Source organism: Pseudorasbora parva, chromosome 25, assembly GCF_024679245.1.
Source record: "Pseudorasbora parva isolate DD20220531a chromosome 25, ASM2467924v1, whole genome shotgun sequence".
NCBI lineage: Eukaryota > Metazoa > Chordata > Actinopteri > Cypriniformes > Gobionidae > Pseudorasbora > Pseudorasbora parva.
Genome location: NC_090196.1, coordinates 19,228,548 through 19,249,427, shown reverse-complemented (window position 1 = coordinate 19,249,427; position 20,880 = coordinate 19,228,548). Strand labels below are relative to the sequence as shown.

The window sequence follows — 20,880 nt, the reverse complement described above, 5'->3', positions numbered from 1 at the left end:
CCAATTGCCTCAGAACATGTCAGAACGGAATTATTATTATTTTATGTTGAGAATACGTGTTTACACTCAAATAGGCTAAGTGTCCGATCATTCATAAAGTAAGATTTATGGATACGATTATAAAAATGAGCAACAGATAACATTGGTAGACTTCATTCTTTATAAATCATGCAACATCAGCAATAATATTTACATATTTCTGTTATAGTTTTCGGGGTGGGGGGAATCACAACCCAAATTATGTAATTTCCTTTAATCTAATTAGGAATTACTAAAACCACGGACGATACCAATTTTAAATGTGTGGGAAAATAGGTGCAATTGATTTATTATAGAAAATACTTTTTTCCTGTATCTTAAAAAGTAGAGTAGGCTATGGCACTAGCAATGCCAGGATCATGGGTTCAATTCCCAGGGAATGCAAAAATGTTGAATGATAAGGTGTGTAAATGTTATTCTACATATAGCTTATGCTGTCAAATCAAGTAATTGCGATTAATCGTATCCAAATGTTCGTGTTTAAATAATATATGTGTATACTGTGCATAATTATTATGTAAATAAATATATAAATTGTGCATGTATATACTATATATATATATATATATATATATATATATATATATATATATATATATATATAATGTATAATATAATAATATTTATATAATATATAAATATAGGCTAATTTACATTTTAAAAATGTAATATATACATGCCTGTGCATTCATATAAACAATTATACACAGTATACACACATATGTACACACAAACTTTTATTTTAGATCCCTCAAATAATCGATTTGACAGCACAAACAGCTTTAGATTACAAAATCTGCCAAATAAATGTATTTTTTTCTCTTTGTCAAAAAGCTATTTCATGATAACTTGATATGCCATTTTATACATACAGTAGACATAAGTTTGGTCTCAGAAAGTTACAGCAGTCTGATTACGTCTAGTGTAATTCAAAGAGATTCACAGAGGCTGTAAACACAAAGAATGTTGTGCGACAGGTTTAGTTGCTAAACCTTTCACATCTATAGTTGTTAAGCTACTCAGGACGGGACCACTGGAGTACACATCTGTGGTAAAAACTGAAGAATTCTCGTTTAGAAATATGCCCGTCTCTGTGATAGAAGACTTTAAGACGTTTTCATCGTGACAGTTAATCATATTGACAAATGCATCAGCTTTACGTTCTTCAGTCAGCTTATAGCATTCAGTGGCAGGGTTACAGTTCATAGGAAACATGGACTCCAACATGGTTCCCTCTTCCTTATCATCAGTGTCCAAAAGCTCCATTTCAAACCAGTTTGGATTCTTCAGCTGGTAACTGTGAAAAGCTTCAATAGCATCCCGAAGGGCTCGTCCTAAGGGACAGTTAAAGTAATCATTCACCCTTATGCCTTCAATGCATTTAACCCGCTCTGGCTCATGTTTTTCCATGTCTAAGATCCGGAAGTAAAGTTCCTCAAAGTGCTTCATGAGCTTGTACTTTACCACCACGTTAAATGGTGCTGGAACATCATCCTCACAGCACACGTCATCAAAATAAGCCACGATGTACTTGTGGAAAGTCGATGCGTGGACAAAATCCGGTATAATGAGGCTTAAGGCTGGCGTGAGCATGTCTCCTATGGGTGAACATTCATCCTCCTTCAGTCTCACTTTGTGCTCACCGCACATGGCCTTCCACTTCGCATGTACGCCTGGAGAGCACAGGATCAGGACTTTATCTGAGGACTTGGAGATTCGTTCCCTTTGCATATCTAGCCACTGAATTCTGCCAATTGTGCTGAGCCAGATGGAGTCTAGAAGATCCAGAGTGACATCTGTGCCACATTTGGCCCTCAGGAAGGCACATAATTTCAAGATGATCTCTTTATACAAGGGGTGGTCCAGAGAGTAGATGATAATGACTCTCTTTTGCTCTTGAACAGAATTCCTCTCCAGTTTACTCTTTCCACAGGCAGAGCTGTTTGAGGGTGGCGTTTCTATGAAAAGTCATGATTATTATTAAGAAACAAAAACTTTGAAACCATCAACATATTTAATAAATAAAGAGTGAGTGAAAAATCAGCAAAACAATTAAAAACTGCATTTTTAAAAAACTTTATTACACTTTAGAGAGCAACAGTTGGTTTTCAGAAGTAAAAACTCCATTTATTTTCTCCATAGGGAAAATGATTTTTAATGATAACTTAAAAACCTACAAAAGACAGACCTACTGTGAGCTATGAGGTTGTTGAACACTGATTTTTGCTTTTGTTGAGGCCATCTGTATTATTTAAAAATTATTTTATCAAATAATCCCATTTAGCAGTTGAATTCATGATGAAAAACTACATTACCCATGATGCTGTATAGAAAATGACACCAATTTAGCTGGGAGCAACTTGAGCCAAAAGAGTATCTCCCATGAACATTACATCTTGCTATATTACATGTGTATGCATATATATATGTAAACTTTTACTTAAACTTTTGTATATATGTAAACTTTTACTTAATATATTGTTTCTACAGATATAATAAACAACAGTAAATGAATACTTTTAAAGGTGTCATGAACTGGTGATTTTTATTCATTTATACTGTTGTCTGAGGTCATCTAATGACGTTTGTGTGGTTTTTACATCCAAAAACATCATAACTAATAAGTAATAGGCTATTTTCTACACTGATTTTGAGGCTGTCTTCTGAACGCTGGGTTTTGGTGGGCGTGCCGCACTGGAGACTTGGAAGTAAATGCCCACGGCTAGGATTGGATAAGATTTGCATATTTAATGAGCTTAAGCTCCCCTCTGAGTTCAGTTCACATGAGGGAGGAATTGTTTTAAAAGCGGCAAACGGAATTATTCTCTCAATCACAGGGCTCGTAAACTTCTTTATCTAACAAACACAATGATTTATTTCTCATCCAGCCGCGATTGATTGGAAAAATATTTTTTTATTACTTGGCCCGTCCGATCAGTGGATATTGGTGGACACACACACACGTGCGTGTGCGCCCAGATCAAGAAAGAAATATTATTTCACTATTTGAGATTCACCGGCCTGCCGACGGGTGTACGTTTTGGTAAGCCATCTGGAAAACACACAGCCCCGGGACTACTATTACATAGAAAAGTGTGTGGCAACATTCCTGTCGGATCCAATATAGAAGGCGCAGCATTGTGTTTAAATCTCAATATGTCTGCAAATCCAGCTTGAATAGAGACTCGATTCCACAGTGAAATGAACCACACATTCATAATATTATGATCCGAAGGAAGCTTCGGCATGTTTATTGCTGCTGGCTAGCGATCCGAACAGCTCCATGAGTTAGTTGGTGGGGCTACTGAATTACACGTTTATTATTCTGTAGAGGCGAGTTTCGCCACGCGATGACGTCAAGACACGATCGTTTTCTGGGCCTGGTGTCTATAAAAGCTTCTCTTTAACTAACAAGGAAGTTTTTAGCTTACAGAAGTTTTTTGAAGTTTTTCTTATATTACCATGTTCTTTTATATATCAAAAGCTCAAGGGAAAGTTGATTTCTCAATTCATCACCCCTTTAAATTTCTAAATTTTAAAGGGATAGTTCACCCAAAAGGTAATTCTGTCATCATTTACCCACCCTCATGTTGATCCAAACCTGTATGAGTTTCTTTGTTCTGCTGAACACAAAGGAAGATATGTTAAAGAATGTTGGTAATCACGGTAGACATTGCGTGCGTCTCATTCAGCTCCCTGGTTCAATAGTCAGGACACTGATCAGGACATAAGTCAATGGGCTGACTCCCTGATCAGTGCCCTGACTACTGAACTAAGGAGCTGATTGAGGCCCCGTCCACACGAAGCCAGAGCTTTCCCAATCCGATCTTTTTTTTCCCTCGTTTCAAGAAATATCTGATAAAACGGCAGATCTGTGTGGACGAAACGCTGATACGGTACAAAATGTATACGTATACAGCTAGACGCGTCTCCGTGTGGACGGGGCCTAAGACACCCATTGACTTCCATAGTAGGAGAAATAAATACTATGAAAGTCAATGGCTACCCTCAACTGTGTGGTTTCCATTTTTTATTTCTTCTGATCAACAGTAAAAAGAAACTCATACAGGTTTGGAACAACATGAGGTCGAGTAAGTGATGGCATAATTTTTATTTGTAGGTAAACTATCCCTTTAATTTATGTCGCTCGCAATGCTTCAATGGATTGTAGTTATTTTTCTCACTAAAACTGTTCTCACTAAAGAACAGTCTTCTACCTTTGTCTTTTGCTAATTTAAAGCCACAATATGTAATTGTTCACTGCTAGAGGTCGCTTTTTCAAAGCAAAGGGGTGGCTTGATTTCGCAGAGCTTTTTTTATACCCCATACGAGCTCTTCAGCTTCTTCCAGTCATGCGTATGTGGGGTAATGCAGCGCTGTTTTATCATATTAGATACATCTGAGTGTGTTGAAAGTTACGCTACTCTCAGAAACCAAGTGCAACACGGGTATGATGTCATTGATAGGCGACGCACAGAGACGGTCTGTGTCCTGGTTAAAATGGCTAATTTCTCTGGATTTAAACATTCTTGGAAACAGTTGAAATAATTTAAGTACACAAGTCAACAAATTATAGAACATTGTTCTAGTGGCTTTTGGATATTTTAATACTAACATATTGTGCCTTTGTTACATGTATTTATTTGATCTTTTTAATTGAACTAACCTTTATGTGAATCCTTGTTGCGCAAAAATGCAACACAGCAACCAACAGCTGCCAATATCCCTGACAACAGCCCCAGTATCACCAAAACAACGAAAACAACAGGAGCATCTGGAAGAACTGACATTAACATGTTAATAGAAATAATTGTAGCGATCCAAATAAAATAAAACAGAGGTCAAATGAACTTCACTTGCATTCAAGACCATAAACTGAAACATTTGCATTGCTCTGAATCATAATCTGAATACTGTTAATGTGTAATACATACAGGGACAGATATTAATGTTCTCTGTGTAATCCAGACAGTTCTTCATGCTTTTAACAGACAGTGGCTGAATCTGTTGAACAGGACATCTTTCAGTCATTTAATGAAGACTCAAAACATTACCATACTACTGTACATTGTATATAATAACAAACAGCACACAAAGGATACTTTAACTCACCACCAAGTCCAAACTACAGTGAGTTATCCGCCATGCTTCCAGTGTGAAATTAACCTTTAGAAAGGTCTTGTTGTCCTTTAAAACATATTTATTTTCATGTCTTGCTATATGAATATTAGTCATAGAATATTAGTATGAATAGCTATATTTATGGAGTCTTTTTCTTTAAATCTGAATATTGAACATCTGAAGTACCTTCATGACAATGCGAGATGTTTCTGGGTGAAGGTCAGGACTCCAAATGGAGACGTTGTATTTGTCAGAAAACTCCTGTGGTTCGAATTCTATGATTATCGCCAAGTAATTTTTCTTATAGTTTCTCACTGACAATTTTACCTTGTTCCTATCCCAAATGCTCTCTAGAATGACAAACAGATTTATACAAACAGGGTCTCCAACTGAAAAATTTCTAGTGACTGATCACATCTAAAAAAATTCAGTTGGACAAATTGAATTTATGTGAATTAAATTACATCATTTCACAGAAATGCAATTTGGCCAACTGAAAAATTGTGTTATTTATTCATTCTAACCTGGAACTGTGATGTTGGTTATATTTGTACAACTTCCCTTGTCTGGCTTTGGTAAATTGGTTACAAAAACTTGGTATTTAGAGGTGGGGACGACCACAATTCTGTCCAAAGAAAAAGTCCACTAAAAAGATGAAGGAAAGAAACCAAGCTGAATGATATGTTAATAATATTGCATGGTATATATAAATATATATATACAAAGCATTATTGCTCTCTTACCCTTTCAAGTCTTGGGTTATTTATCTTCAATCTTTCGAGAAAAATGTAGCGAACACAAACACTGTGATTTGTTGCCATTTCAACCACTCGCACTTCAGTCCCATTGAGGGATAATACGCCAGCTGAGGAAAATAATGTAAAGAGAAAAAAAACTTTAAATAGATCCTTATGCTTGGAAACCAATTTGATCAACTGTAGGTTCTGCATAAGAAAGTTTCCTGTCAATTTGACTGAAAGGATTTGATTATTGAAAATATTGTAGCCTTGAACATCATCTGCCTTACCGTCAGAATTTTGGCTCCATGTAAGGTTTATAATTGGTGCAAATTGTCCACTATCATCCCTTTTGGCTTTTACATTTGCAGTTACATCAGGAGAACATGGGGCTTTATCCGATGGCATCACCCAACCCTCATCTGAGCAGTTACCTAAGACATCAAAGAACATATCTTTGATTTTGTCTTCAAAAACCTCACATTACTTGTCAATCTAGATCTTCTTCTACTTACCTACTTGGACCTTGCATTTTACCCCCTGTCAGAAAACAGCATTTTGAAAGAATAACTCATTTTTGCATTAATGTTTTATAGATAAAAGGAAACAAACAGAATTTTTACCGCTTGAGAACATTCCATCCGAGGGAGTTCAATGAGATGCAAAGGTGAGATTTTCATTATGACACATGAAAGAATGAACAGAAAGAGAAAAAACATACTCGTTGTAGTTAAGTTTTTGTCTGGTACTGAAGTGTCAGTAAAATAAAACAGAACATCCTCTTATGGCTTTTAGATTCTATCTGTATTTAGAGGAAACCAGGAGATCAGATAAGGAAGAGGAGGAGCCTGACGCACACAAGGAAATTAAGCTTCTCTCACAAACGTTGCCTTTGATATTCAAGTTTGCCTTAAAGTCAAACCCTTCAACTACACATAAAAAGGGCTTGAATTATGTCCTCTTTGTTTGTTAAACAGTTTTATGAGTTGAACTCACACACTGTAAACCCTAACGCTCAAAATAATGAATTGGTTCAAGCCAACTCAAATTAAACAAATTAGTTCAAAGTAACTTTTATGAGTATTTAGAGCTTTTTCTTTCAGTTCACAAAACTGAAAATTTTAAGCAACTGAAACAGGGCTGAATGGATTTCTATTTCCCAACATGCTTTGCCATTACACTCTAAAGCAAGAGTAAATGCTTAAATTAAAGGTGCACTATGTAGTATTTTTGCAGTAAACCGGGACGTTTCAGCATAGCGTTTGAGGTAGTCACCTGTCAATTGGATTATATCTGCGCTACCCTCGGTTTCGGCTTTTATTTGGCAGAAGCGCTTTACTTTTAGCAGTGTGAAAAAGTGAACGCACGGAGTAACGTCATAACATAATTTCCAACACACTTAAATGTATCTAATATGATACACTGAAAAAAATGACTTTGTGGTATTGTAAAATCTATTACATTAATTCATGTAATTTATACATTGTAAAATCAAGATTAAGTTGGAACTATATATCTTATGTAAAATTTACACAATTTATTAATGTAATAAATTAACTGAGAAGAAAGAGTAAATTTTACCATATATTTACAAATAGTATTTAATGTTTTATAGTCACAGCACATTCACCTAAAAATACTAAGTAAATTTTAATCTGAAAAGCAAAGTGTGTTTGAATCTGCCCGCCCGTTTTTGTTGTTGCTCAAAAAGATCCCGGTTCAGAGGCAGAGACGGTCGGTTTGGGATGTCGCTTTTTAATGGCTGACTTATTCTCGGTAAGTTCTGACTTTTCTATTTTAGATTTGTGATAACGATGTACTTCGTTTTGATGGTTTGATTATTGCATAGACGTTACGGTTTAAAATGGACTAAAAGTGAGTTTTAATCACAATAACGGTAGCTAAAGCTAAAGCATTATCCACTTCTATAAAGTTGAGACTGGTGTTTAGTCAAAGATAGAGGGGATTAAATGTAGTTAGCCACGTTCTTGTAGAAAAAGTCACCCTGTCTGGTTAACTTCAAAATAATTTAATGTTAGCTGGCCGTGATTAAGTGCTGGCTGCCTGTGTGTGTGTCCTCTAGCTAATGTTAGCATTTTTTTAAAGTGTCTAAGTTGTTTTTATATCCACTGAAAATTTCACAGCAATTATTTTATCAAAGCATAAGTTAGTCTGCACTCTGCACTAAAGAAGGAAAGTTTGGATGGCAGGTGAACTCTGATACCAAATAAGCATTGATGAATAACGTTAGCAACAAGTGCATGAATGTCAGCAATTCTATTTTAGTGAGCTAACGACATGAAGGTCCGGTCACCTTTTTAATGAAAATAAAATGTAATGTTATAAATGTAATTCTATTTCTTAAATGGAATTGTGTTCTTTCTTTCTTACAAACTGTATGCAGGAGGACAGTCGCAGTGTTGCCGCTGAACATATCCTTAAGATGTTCGTCCATGGAGCTGATCGAGAGGATCCAGTCGATGAATGAGCATTAAGGAAAAGTGACCATTCTGTTTCAGCTGGACTATGCATGTGCTCGTCATTAAAGGGTTAAGTTAGTTCAGTTCAGTCTAAAATGAAATGTCTGTCATTAACTCCTCTCCCTAATGTCGCTCCACACCCGTAAGACCTCCGTTCATCTTAACACACAGTTTAAGATATTTTATATTTAGTCCGAGAGCGTATGCAAGTGTATGCACACTATACTGTCCATGTCCAGAAAGGGAATAAAAACATCATCACAGTAGTCCATATGAGACATCAGTGGGTTAATTAGAGTCTCTTGAAGCATCCAAAATACATTTGGGTCCAAAAATAACAAAAACTACGACTTTATTCAGCATTGGCTTCTCTTCACCGTTTGAATCTTTATTTGAGGATTGAACACAAACACGGAAGAGAAGACAATGCTGAATAAAGTCGTAGTTTTTGTTATTTTTGGACATTTCATATTTGGCTGAACTAACCCTTTAATGTTAGTTATGCCACTGTTGGCTGCTGATGTTTAGTTGAACCATACATGGTTAATTCTACAGTTATTGTAAATTATAATGAATGTACCTTAACTACTTAATCAGTTGATGTGAACATTACTGATTTAATGGTTAATTGTAAATTTTGACATAATAAACTGTTCAACTTTATTGTATTTATGTGTGATTTGTGATAAATGTATTTGATGCAGAGAAAATTATTACATTTATTTGGTTTAAAATAGCAACATTTACATAATAATAGTGAGTAATATAAATTAATTCAACTAAGTTATTCAAAATGTCAAATGGACAAACATTATAAAATCTACTTAATTACTTCATAAGAGTAAATAATACAGATTTATAAAATTTACTTGATTACCTTTAATAAATACAACATGCTAAGTTAAATATAATTAAGTAACATTTACTTAATGTCTTTGCAAATGTTACATTTATAGTTAAGTACATTTTACTTGATATTGGCAAGTAAGTTGTACTTGATATCGCAGCAGTAAATTTTACTTAGAAAAACTGAGTGCAAATTGTTACAAAGATTTTATCAAGTAAATCTTACAAGTTGTTTTTATCAGTGTAAACAGAGCTGCATTACCTCATAATCATAACCGGAAGAGCGGATCAGTGCAGGCGCCCAGCGAATGTGTCTCGTCCCGTCATAATAAAGTCCCGGTATTCGCGAGGTGGGTATTTGTTTAACAATCGCTCCAGCAGCTGTGCTCAGCTCCACAACACTCGGACCTGCTCTGCTTTATACTACAGTAACGTTAATAACCACATGAATGAATGTGATTTCTGCCTGAGTGCTATTTTCCACTAGCCTGACAAGCCAGACCCACATCAAGATGTTTGGTCTGGAAACTCACCATCGACAGGGCTCAATCCGAGGGGCGGGTTAAACGGTTGTCTTTCAAACTCCCTCTGCACGCGAATGGATAGCTCTACAAACAACCAGAGCAACGAAGGTGAAACAGAGCTTGTTGATAGATTAAACATTCCCTGTATCCGGTCGGGAAAACTCCGAACACATCTTCCCTTTTTAAGAATGACTTCAGTGCCGTTCTTTGTTCTTTTCTCAGAGAAAAGCTTAACTCCCAGTCTTCCAGAGTCACAGTCAGAGCTGATTCGAAAGATCGCCGTTCTCCAGTTTCTGTGTTTACTAGAAGCTCGCAAACGCAACTCAGCCATCATCATTATGGCCCCGCCCACCGACTCTATACACGATGTGATTGGCCCAGCAAGAGTTAGGGGAATACAGCTCAGAAGGGTATTGAGAGTTGCTAGACGACACTCGTGGGCAGATTAGATTTGCTGCCGCTAGGGTGCGTCTAGATTTCTAGGCTAATTTTCCACCAGCTGTGAGGTGAAAACCACATATCCCAAGAAGATGCACTCAAACTTTGCGTCATCAAACTATGGCACGCTCAAAATTGCTTAAATCACTTTCTTTCCCATTCTGATATTCAGTTTGGAGTTCAGGGGATTGTCTTGACCAGGACCGCACCTCTAAATGCATTGAAGCAACTGCTTGGTGATTGATTAGATAATTGCATTAATGAGAATGCAATTATCTAATCAACCAATCACATGGCAGTTGCTATATCTCTTTAAACAGCAGTTGTCTATTTCTTGTAATATATTTTTATATAATATTTTCAAACAGAATTACACTATTAGGAAGACTTTAATATCTTTAAACATACCCTACAGAATAGTGCTATAGTTTTCATTACACTTAAAAAGAAGAGAAGAGAGACCCTAATAAGCAAACTTCCACATTTAAGCACTAACATGAGTTCTGCTGACATTGATAACTACCGCTGCATGCCAGCAGTCAGCAGAGGATTTGAGAAGCCCTAGCAAATCCCCCGTCTCATTCTGTCACACAGTAAAAACTTGTGGCACAATATTATCACTGACACTTGTAATTAATCACAGTATATGATCACAGCACGCAGGACATACATGACACATCTGAATAGAAAGGTCAGTATCGTTTTTGTTTTTTTTTAACTCACAATGTTACATTGTCATTGAGCGTGTCGCCATTATGAATTCTAAAAGTATAGAGGATGAGTATGCAGCTTTTTGTGGATGAGAACAAGATTTGCATGAATTATTATAATTATACAATCTTGTGTAAATTATAATTAAAACCCGACTTTTAGGAATGTGCTTCTTAACAAGTACATGAGTTACTGTCTGCCCTCACACCATTTACATGGCACGCAGGCCCCATAGCCTTGAAGAACATTGCTTTTATGGGCCTCAAACATAAGCACGCAGGTTAATAAAGAGGCCAGTTAACTTAAGCGTTTATGAGGAGAACATTTTATTACAACTGTGAGGAATGAACAAAAATAGAGTTACAGTTTTATTGTTTAAAAAATTTAAATTATTTGCTATTTTTTTATCCTATTAACCTGGGGTGTCCTTTTCCAGTTGGTACTTTACGCAAAAGAGAATTGAAGTGCATGACCCTTGTGCTAGTGTTTGTCATTTGGAAGTGTGTATGTCCATGGCATGGAGGTGGAAAACAAATTGCCCAGATATTTGCACACTTGAGAGCAAGAGGCGTAACAGGGGTCTATTTTGGTTAGCCATTCACACGCTGGATTCAACCCATAAATCCCTCATGAAAAAAAACAACCATATAACATTTATTCTTCTTCGACGCCACCACACAACACATCCTGTCCTGATTCTCTCCTAATTCAAGGTAAGTCCTATAAGCTATCACATTCACAGCTCAAGTTTAATGGACCCACACATGTTGTCATAAATACTTAAGGATATTGAGTTTATTGCTAAACATTTGAGATGGTTTGTACTGTACGGTCTATTCATCACTCTAAGATTTACAGTACACGTTTGGAGATAATCAGAATTACACCTACACTGTTGGGAGGATGGATGCATATCCGTCCTACATTCTCCCGTGTCACGACCACGGCTCCCCACAGGGACTAGTGAGTGCCGCGCTGTGTATTTTCGTAACAAGCAGGTTGTGTCAACTTTAAGGAATGTATGTTATGAAATACTGTTTTACAGCTAGCTTAGACTTGGAGAAATGTGGATACGAGATCCGATGTTCTTGAAATAATTGCCTCCCAGAAGCAATTAGATCATGAAACAGATCTCAGGTGGTTTGTCTTGCAATTTAGTCACTCAAGAAATTACCATATAAATAGATCTGGTGAGTAACCAAAAGAAAAAGAGAAAAATCTTACTAGTGGCCAGTTTTAGATTGAACTCTTAAATTACTACTTCCTACATTTGTACATGCAAATTAGCTATAACGAAAATTTAACGAAGTCCATTTTTGCACTTTATAACAAAAAATATAATCCAGATAATTTAGTTCAAGCTATCTTTTCAAAAACTCGAGTTCTGGCTATTAGGACCGTATGAAAGCAGTGTGGTAAGTTCAAGGGTAGGGCTTGAAACTGGGCCATATGAAAGAATGGCAGTAATGTTCAAATTTAGTCGGGATGGAAATACTTACAACCACATGCTTTATCGAGCACAATGGGTATGAACGCAAAGAATAGTTACCGACAGAATAGTTATCGGCACCAGTGCTTTATATAAAGCACTCTTCTTTGGATACGAGGGCCTTCAAATTCAATTTTCCTCTACATTGTGACTCGGCTCTGCCATTCAAATACTTGGCACTCGTCACCTTTCCAGACTGTTCTATGTGTGGACTGTAGGAATGTTTCCTAGCAACTCTGCGCAAATCTGACGCACAGATTCATACGCTGAATGATTTCATCACCTGAAACACAATTAAGGTCACATATCTGGAGATCCATCCCCTTTGTTATTGGAAAATCATTTATCATAATGTTCTATTTAAACGCTTTATCCCCCAGTTTTACAGACAAGACTTAAGCTAGTCCCAAACTAAAAAAGCATTTTGAGCCGTTTTAACTAAAAGCAATCTTAAAATATGTCAGTGCCATTGTTTTGTCTAAAAATGTACGCCAGCATGGCAGTAAGGCACGTTTATAAAAGCTAATTAAATGTCTAATCTAAGCCCTGTCTGTGAAACCAGGCCCATGTGTGATTTGAAATTAATTTAATAAGAACTCATTCAATATCTTCCATTTTCTAGGGCCAATAAAGAGAAACAACAATGTCTGAAGGGTAAGTACTTAAACAATGTTGCGATTAAAATTTGAAAGTGCACCAATTTATCTCTTTTGTTAATCTGTTCTGGTCTTTCTTTTCTTTCCTTATTGCTGCACTCTGTGATTCATCATTGTAGACCTGTAAGTCACTTCCTTTTTTGCAAACAAAAATTCAACAAATTCATAAGATTTAGCAGGTCAAAAAATATGAAAATGATTTGTATTGCTTTTCAGAAAAAATCTAAGTATACTGCCACAAGGCGGCTGCACTTAAAAGTAAGTTGACTGTTTTTAATAAAATACACTCAAACGTACTGTTCAAAAGTTTAGATTAAATATTTTTTAAAATAAATTAATACTTCAGCAAGCATGCATTAAATTGATCAAAAGTGAAATTTATAATGTTACAAAAAACAATTCATATAAATTATTTTCTTTTGAACTTTTGCTTTTTTTTGAGAATCTTGCACAGAAAAAAATCACGGTTTCCACAATAATATTAAGCAGCACAGCAGTTTTCAACATATTTCTGAGCACCAACTCAGCATATTAGAATGATTTCTGAAGGATCATGTGATGATGCTCAAAATACAGTTTTGCATCACAGGAATAATTGCATTTATTCAAATAGTAAACAGTTAATTTAAATTGCATAGTATTTCACAATATCACTGTATTGGTGAGCATAAGAGACTTCTTTCAAAAACTAAAAAAAAATTTTCAACCCCAAAACTTTCAATTATTCTGTATAATTATTTTAGTAATACTGATTTGGTAAGTAAACATAAGAACTGTTTGCACATATTAAACTTCCTTACAGTAATGAAAGGCTAGAATCCATGACGAAATGGCCGGCTGTGTTAGCAGTAAGCTGCGCTATGCGCTAAGCTATGTGCTAATCTGCTGGAAATTTATAGTCATGTCAGTGCTGTTATGTTACAGACCAAATTACTGCACAAGGCCACATCTATGCTGGAAGCTGAGAAAGAGCAGAATAAAAGAGAGAGAGATGATGCTCTTAATGAGAGGGTTCCTCCTCTCAAACTATCTGGTCTGTCTGCACAGGAGCTCCAGGTATCATCAAGAATAAAAAATTCTGCACTAACAATATGTAAAGTATATATATGTATGTATGTATGTATGTATGTATGTATGTATGTATGTATGTATGTATGTATGTATGTATGCATGCATGTATGTATGTATGTATATATATATTCACATAAATGTTTTTGCAGGAACTTTGCAAAGAGCTTTCCCGCAAGAGTGATGTTGTTGACGAGGCTCGATATGATCTTGAAATGAAAGTGATTAAAAATGAAAAAGAGGTAATGGTTGTGTTGTTGTATCACTTTTAAAAAGACATATAAAAGATTAATAGTAGTTTATTCATAAATACAAATGATAGCAGGTGTTTTAGCTGTGGCAGCTTTATGGTAAAGCATGTCACTAACAACGACAAGGTTCGAATCCCAGAGAACATACAAATGATAAAGTACTTGCAAAAAAATCTCTCAAACGTGTTATTTTACTATTATTTATACATTATTATGATATTTATTATTATTAAGAATTTGCTTCATTTCATTTGAGTTTTTTTTTACTGTCTTTATATTTAACTTTAACTATATTTAACTAAGTTTTTGTACTTTTGTTATGTGCTTGTCATTATTAATATTATTTGAATATTTCTACACATCTACATTTATTTTTGTTAGTTGCAGAGAGAAGATTTTACCACATTTGTGTTTTTTTCGGTTTCTGAAAATGTCAGATTTTTTTTTAGTTAGCATAATAACTCTGAGTTACCGTTAATTGTGGTCCATTTCAGATTCAGGCCTTGAACCAGAAGATTTGGGAAATGAAGGGTTCAAGTCAACGAACCAAACTGAAGAAGGTAAAGAAGTCACATGATGCCGTGTTTGGTGCGCTGACTGAATCCAAAATGGCATCGAAGTCAGATTTCAAGGCCAACCTAAAGACAGTGAAGAAAGAAGAAGAAAAGGTGATGCGTTTTAGTCTTTTAGAAATATAAATGCATTAACTTAAACAAACAGAAACTCATTCAAAACCTATTTTATATATTTGTTCCATTTACAGAAAGAAGAGGTGACTGACTGGCGTAAGAACGTGGAGGCCATGGCTGGAATGGAGGGCAGGAAGAAGCTGTTCACTGCTGGACAATAAAAAAGGTACAAAGCAAATTTGTCACATTTAACGGAGTTTGACTGCTGTAAAAAACAAGCATTTTGACTGATAGAAGACTCTTTCTTACTTTTCAGACTCTGGAACAAGAAAGGAGAGCAACAGATGTGTGCCAAGGCAAGAAAACACATGGTTCGAATCAAGAAAACCCAAATCAAATACAAATATGATTTATGAATAATAATATCAATCACACACACACACACACACACACACACACACACACACACACACACACACACACACACACACACACACACACACACACACACACACAGACACACACAGTTTATAATGTTCAAAGTTTAGGTGTTTGTGTAAGTGACCTTAGCTTTTAGTGTGTCTTAGTTCCTGTATTTTGCTGCAATTTGTGGACAGTCTGTACAAATGTGTTTACATTTGAAACTAAATATGATATTTTGTGTATATGCTAAAAGCATCATTTATGCATGAGAAATATAATCAGGACAGAAATTAATTGTATGAAATATTGTGAACTAGTGATATTAATGAATAAAAGATGTCAGATATTGTGACACTTTCTACTACTGGAAGTAAAAATTGCAATGTAATGGCATTCCAAAATTAAATGACCCCATGCAAACAAAGAAACGTGTTGTGTCACCATACAGTTCCCTTGCTAAACAAACAGTGTCCTTGAAATGCATTTGTGCACTTGGTTGTGTATCTTGTATATGTGCATAACTGGTTTTAGGTTACCACATGTTGTGTGTATATTTACCCATATTCAATGCTGTTTGAATCAGCCAAGTGCAGAGTGGTCTCGCTCATTTGGATTTCTCACTATATGGAAACCCTTTGGGATGTGTTTAAAACCATTTGTATGTGTATAAAAACAAAGAAACAACAGATACACTGATTCATTTATTCATGTATCTTCCTAAATAAAATGAATCAATCAATTCAAAATTCACTAGGCTCTGTGGTCACTTTCAGTTGCATTCGAGGACATACAGCTACGCTAACTTCAGCAAAAACTTTTCTGCCTTGTAGGGCCAAACAATGGAAAATGAAGAGGGACTGGCGATGGACAATGTATGCAATTGTGTTTTGATGGTGCTGAGTAAAATGAGCCTCTGGGTAGACGGTTTCAGTCTATTTTAGTGAGCCACTCAGAGGAAGCCAAAGAGGCCATAAAATTTGCTTGGGTTTCCTTGTGCTCAGACATTGTCACACTCTACTTCACTTGGAGTGGACTTTGGAGAAACAGGTATGAACTATTGCACTGCTTGGCACAGCTAACAGAAAAAGCAATGCATTTGATTGCTATAAAAATAATAGAACTACCCATGAGATGTAAGTGCTGACATAAAATTAATCCGTGGCATAGCTTAGATAGTTTGGTCTTTGAAAACTTTGATGAGACATGATTGGTTACATTGTTGAGATCTCTCCTGAAGCTGTTGGACATTCAAGTAAAAAGTCTCAATTTGCACCCTATTTGATCTCATTGCTGTCTAGGAGAAACAATTGAGACTTTTCATCATTTATGACCTTTCTTTCTTTTTCCGGCTTTCTGGTTCTGGTTGATCCATCAGGAATCTATAAGTGTGTGATGTTGAGAAGTGGTGCTTTTATATATATAACATACTAGTTTGTTCAAGTGTCATGTGCCTCCAAAATGATGCTTATTAAGTACATTATTATTTAGTAATAATAACTGCATGCTTATCAGTGTTTCACCAATCTTTATATTTCAGATTGTTGACTTAGATTTGCACTTAAGAAGGTCACAATGTCTGAGTCGTAAGTATTCTGTCTTTTACGTTGTTAGTATCTATATGCATACATTATCTGCCAGCTTGCTGTAAATTATTCAACATCCCTACTTTTTCATAAATTAACACTCATTTTACTATTCCTTTTCATTAACTGAAAACTGCCACTTTAGACAGGTAAGTGGACTTTATATCTTCCACTTTTTGAACATGGGAATTTCATTTTTTTTTAACAGACTCCAATAAATTTGCTTATTTTTTCAGCGACCAAAATCTAAGATTTCAGCATCCAGGAGGTTGTTCTTAAAGGTATTTGATTCTGTATAGAGAAGAAAGCATTTTGTAAGATGATGCATTAAACAACGCTTTCTGGTATGTTTTGCTTCAGACAAAGCTCCTGAAGAAAGCAACCTCTATGCTTGTAAATGAAAAAGAAGACAAGCAGAGAGAGAGAGAGACCACGTTGAGTGAGAGAGTGCCACCTCTACAGCTGTCCGGCCTGTCTGTCCAAGAGCTTCAGGTAAACCTAAAATAGCCTGTTAACTGTCAGTGTCCCGGTAGTGGGACACTTGGTGCACGTTTTTATTGCCTTTTTTCCTCTGACATATTTTAGTAATGATCATAAATTAGGTTAACACTTAAACACTCAAAAACCATCCTGTGTGTAAACCATTTTTGAAATTGGACATTGCCTTCCCTAGTGAAAAATGCATATACTAAAATGTATTTGAAATAAACTATATACTACAAATATCTATAAAGTAAAAAATATGCTACAATACATTAACATATATATGTACTAAATATATACCCTGTAAATGTACTTCTGGTACACTACATTGGTATACTTAATGCCTATAGTGCCGAGTTCCAACTAAAGATATGCTTTAAGTATATTTGATTGTGCTAAAGTGGAACTATTGCAAGTATACTTTAGGAATACTTTAAATATATTTAAAGACTAATGTTACACAAAGATCATACTATCCTTACTAATAGTAAACATATTTTAGGCTTAATATTAAGAAATGTGCAATGCGCGATAAAGAAGTACCAAAAGTAAATTATAATTTTATATCACTAAGTCTCAAGCGATATGTCAGTAAATATGTTCATGGTTTTGTAGTATGAAATGCAAATTATCACCTGGTGCAAATGATGGTTTATTATTTTTAAATTAATTGAAAACAATACTGTGTACTCAGGCTCTCTGCAAAGACCTCCATCAAAAGATTGATGTTGTAGACGAAGAAAGGTATGACATCTCAGCCAAGGTTTCCAAAAATGAAAAGGAGGTACTACACCATAATGGGAATCACTTTGTATCTTATAAGAGTCAACGGAAATACGCTGGAATGAACTTTATGTGTCTTTTATAGATTGCAGATTTGAACATCAAGATTACCGAACTTAGAGGCAAAATGAAGAGACCTGCACTGAAGAGGGTGAAGATCTCTGCCGATGCCATGTTGGGTGCTCTTTTGGGCTCCAAGGTCAAAGAGTCTGTGGATTTCAAAGCCAACCTCAAGACAGTCAAGAAAGAAGAGGAGAAGGTAAGTCATGTGACGTTTTCATGATCAAAACTGAATAATTGAAATACGAATCGAATCATTCACGTCAATTCAGTATTTAGTCACACTTCAGATCAGGGTCCAATTCTCACTATTAACAAACTGTTTGGATTTTAAAAAAACTCCTAGTTACTGCTTATTAACACTGAGTAGCTGTTAAATTTAGGTATTATGTATGATTAAGGGAAGTAGAATATGTTCATGCAGAAAAAGGCATTAATATGCACTTTATATGTACTAAGAAACAGTCACTATCCTAGTAATATGCATGCTAATAAGCAATTAATTGAGAATTGGACCCTAAACTAAAGTTTTACCCAGTATTTTTGAGCTATTTGAACCGTTATTACACCGTTTCCTCTCATAGAAAGAAGAGGTGACTGACTGGCGTAAAAATGTGGAGGCCATGTCTGGAATGGAGGGCAGGAAAAAGCTGTTTGATGCTGGACAATAGAAGGTAAATAAAAAATGCATTGTTTTTCAATGATCTTTAGATTAAGGATGTCTTACATGAAATATTTCATCTCAACGTTTTATTCATTTTCTTACAGATGGCAACTACATGAGATCTGACACCAGAATTCAGGAAATCAAAAACATCTTAAAATTAATGTATAAATCAATGCAAGTTCATATGCAAATTGTATTTATATAATACCATGCATTTTTGGCTTCATTTTATGTTTTAGTTGAAAAGGACACTGCATCTTTTAAGGCATTTAGACAAGAAAACAATGTCTCGGACTTACTTGATGTGCTACTTAATGATTTTTGTGATGTTCAGCTCTTCTCTGACTTAATTAATAAAGATCGGAAAGACTAAATATTTTGTCCATTACTTTAAAAATACTAACTGCCAGCAATTAACATGAAACAGCACAGAAAACCTCTGGAGATGTTTAGATACAATAGCCCTAAATGTAGTAGGACCTGTTGTCTCTGACCCTCCCAAACACTTTTATCTATTTGACCTCACCTCATAGCAGACATAACATACATGTTGTGTTCTGGGAATACCTTCAGTTGTTCTAGCATCAATCAAAAATATTTGTAAAAAAAAAAAACATACTTAAAAAGCTGTGAATCGGATTAAAACAATAATACGTCTTTTTTAAATGTCACGTAAAGGCTTTAGTAAACTGAAAATGTGCCCGTCCAATTTTGGCGAAGTCGGACAAATCGACCTTGATAATGCAATTATTTACAATTCATCTAGCATAATGAACAGAACAAAGTAGAGAGGTTCTTAGCAGATCATGCTGGCTGTTGCAGTTGATATGAACAAAGCCATTTAAAGTCAAGAACTTGCATTTGGCATCTCATCATCTGGCCATAAGGCCTAAAAATAATTCCAGGACAAATGGCAGGTGGTAATTCATTACATGTCTCTTGGAGTGTCAACTCTCAGGGAGAATGAGATGTGAGTAGGGGTGTGTGCTCACTTTACAATAAGACGTGCTTCCACCCAGGGCTCGATTTGTGGAATATGGGGGATTGTCCCCTTGTTTAAAAAAATGACAGCCATCTTAGATTTGGGTCGCTGAAAGAATAAGCACATTTATTGGATTCTGTAAAATAATTTTTTTTAAATCAAAATCTCATGTACAAAAAGTGGAAGTTAGGTTCACTCACCTGTCTAAAGTGGCAGTTGAAAAACACCCCCAAGACACAATATGTAATATTTTTGGATTCAAATATTCAAAAACCACTAGTAAAATATTAAATATTGTGTTGACTCGTGTGCTTACATTAATCCCAAATGTTTCCAAGAATGTTTAAATCCAGAGAAATAGGTAATTTTAACTAGGACACAGGAACAGTGTCCGCACGTCCGCCTATCAATGACAATATTTTTCAATAATATGGAATACACCACATATGCTTTAATATATGATGTGTTTTATTAGACAGGTGAGCAACTTTTTGGATACATTCTTTGACAGAAAACGTATCATTGTTATACAGCTCAACACAGTTAGTCTTATTGTTTAAATCTTGTTTTCTTGTTTTACCGTGAGTACCATGTTTTACCTACCTAATATCAATCTATAGCTTACTGCAGTGTGCAACAAGTGTCATAGTAGCCGGCGAGCGTACGAGAGAGAGAGAGAGAGAGAGCGAGAGAGAGAGAGAGAGAGAGAGAGAGAGAGAGAGAGAGAGAGAGAGAGAGAGAGAGAGAGAGAGAGAGAGAGAGAGAGAGAGAGAGAGAGAGAGAGAGAGAGACTAGTCACATAAATGATCTACTCTTTTAATGTTTTAAAAATTAGACGACTTTTGTATTCATTGTTAGCTACAGGAACGGACCCCCTATCCCATGACCTCACCATCCCCTTTGAAATGTT

At 35.6% G+C, this 20,880-nt stretch overlaps 3 protein-coding genes across 6 annotated transcripts; 2 read left to right on the top strand and 1 right to left on the bottom strand.

Annotated features, from left to right (window-relative positions):
* Positions 1–768: 768 nt before the first annotated feature.
* On the bottom strand, positions 769–14,955 carry LOC137064565 (interleukin-17 receptor A). Of its 4 annotated transcripts, XM_067435972.1 has the most exons (11): positions 6,521–7,317; positions 6,413–6,437; positions 6,188–6,331; positions 5,904–6,025; positions 5,685–5,805; positions 5,488–5,510; positions 5,347–5,421; positions 5,152–5,226; positions 4,974–5,043; positions 4,706–4,822; positions 769–1,997 (listed from the first exon to the last, which is right to left on the bottom strand). In XM_067435972.1, exons 1-11 carry the CDS (start codon positions 6,614–6,616, stop codon positions 979–981), a joined length of 1,887 nt encoding a protein of 628 aa, XP_067292073.1. In that variant the 5' UTR covers positions 6,617–7,317; the 3' UTR covers positions 769–978. The 4 variants fall into 4 exon arrangements, with proteins under 4 accessions (XP_067292073.1, XP_067292074.1, XP_067292072.1 ...); XM_067435973.1 differs by lacking the exon at positions 6,521–7,317 and adding an exon at positions 14,833–14,948 and having other exon boundaries at positions 5,347–5,510; XM_067435971.1 differs by having other exon boundaries at positions 5,347–5,510.
* Positions 13,264–16,124, top strand: tnni4b.1 (troponin I4b, tandem duplicate 1). The gene is made up of 6 exons (XM_067435975.1): positions 13,264–13,299; positions 13,966–14,097; positions 14,262–14,351; positions 14,855–15,028; positions 15,124–15,215; positions 15,306–16,124. The coding sequence occupies exons 2-5, from the start codon at positions 13,993–13,995 to the stop codon at positions 15,208–15,210; spliced, it is 456 nt and encodes a 151-aa protein (XP_067292076.1). The 5' UTR covers positions 13,264–13,299; positions 13,966–13,992; the 3' UTR covers positions 15,211–15,215; positions 15,306–16,124.
* A 1,101-nt stretch (positions 16,125–17,225) lies between these two features.
* LOC137064569 (troponin I, slow skeletal muscle-like) lies at positions 17,226–19,459 on the top strand. Its single transcript, XM_067435978.1, has 6 exons — positions 17,226–17,276; positions 17,356–17,487; positions 18,173–18,262; positions 18,347–18,520; positions 18,906–18,995; positions 19,090–19,459. The coding sequence occupies exons 2-5, from the start codon at positions 17,383–17,385 to the stop codon at positions 18,990–18,992; spliced, it is 456 nt and encodes a 151-aa protein (XP_067292079.1). The 5' UTR covers positions 17,226–17,276; positions 17,356–17,382; the 3' UTR covers positions 18,993–18,995; positions 19,090–19,459.
* The last annotated feature ends 1,421 nt before the right edge of the window (positions 19,460–20,880 follow it).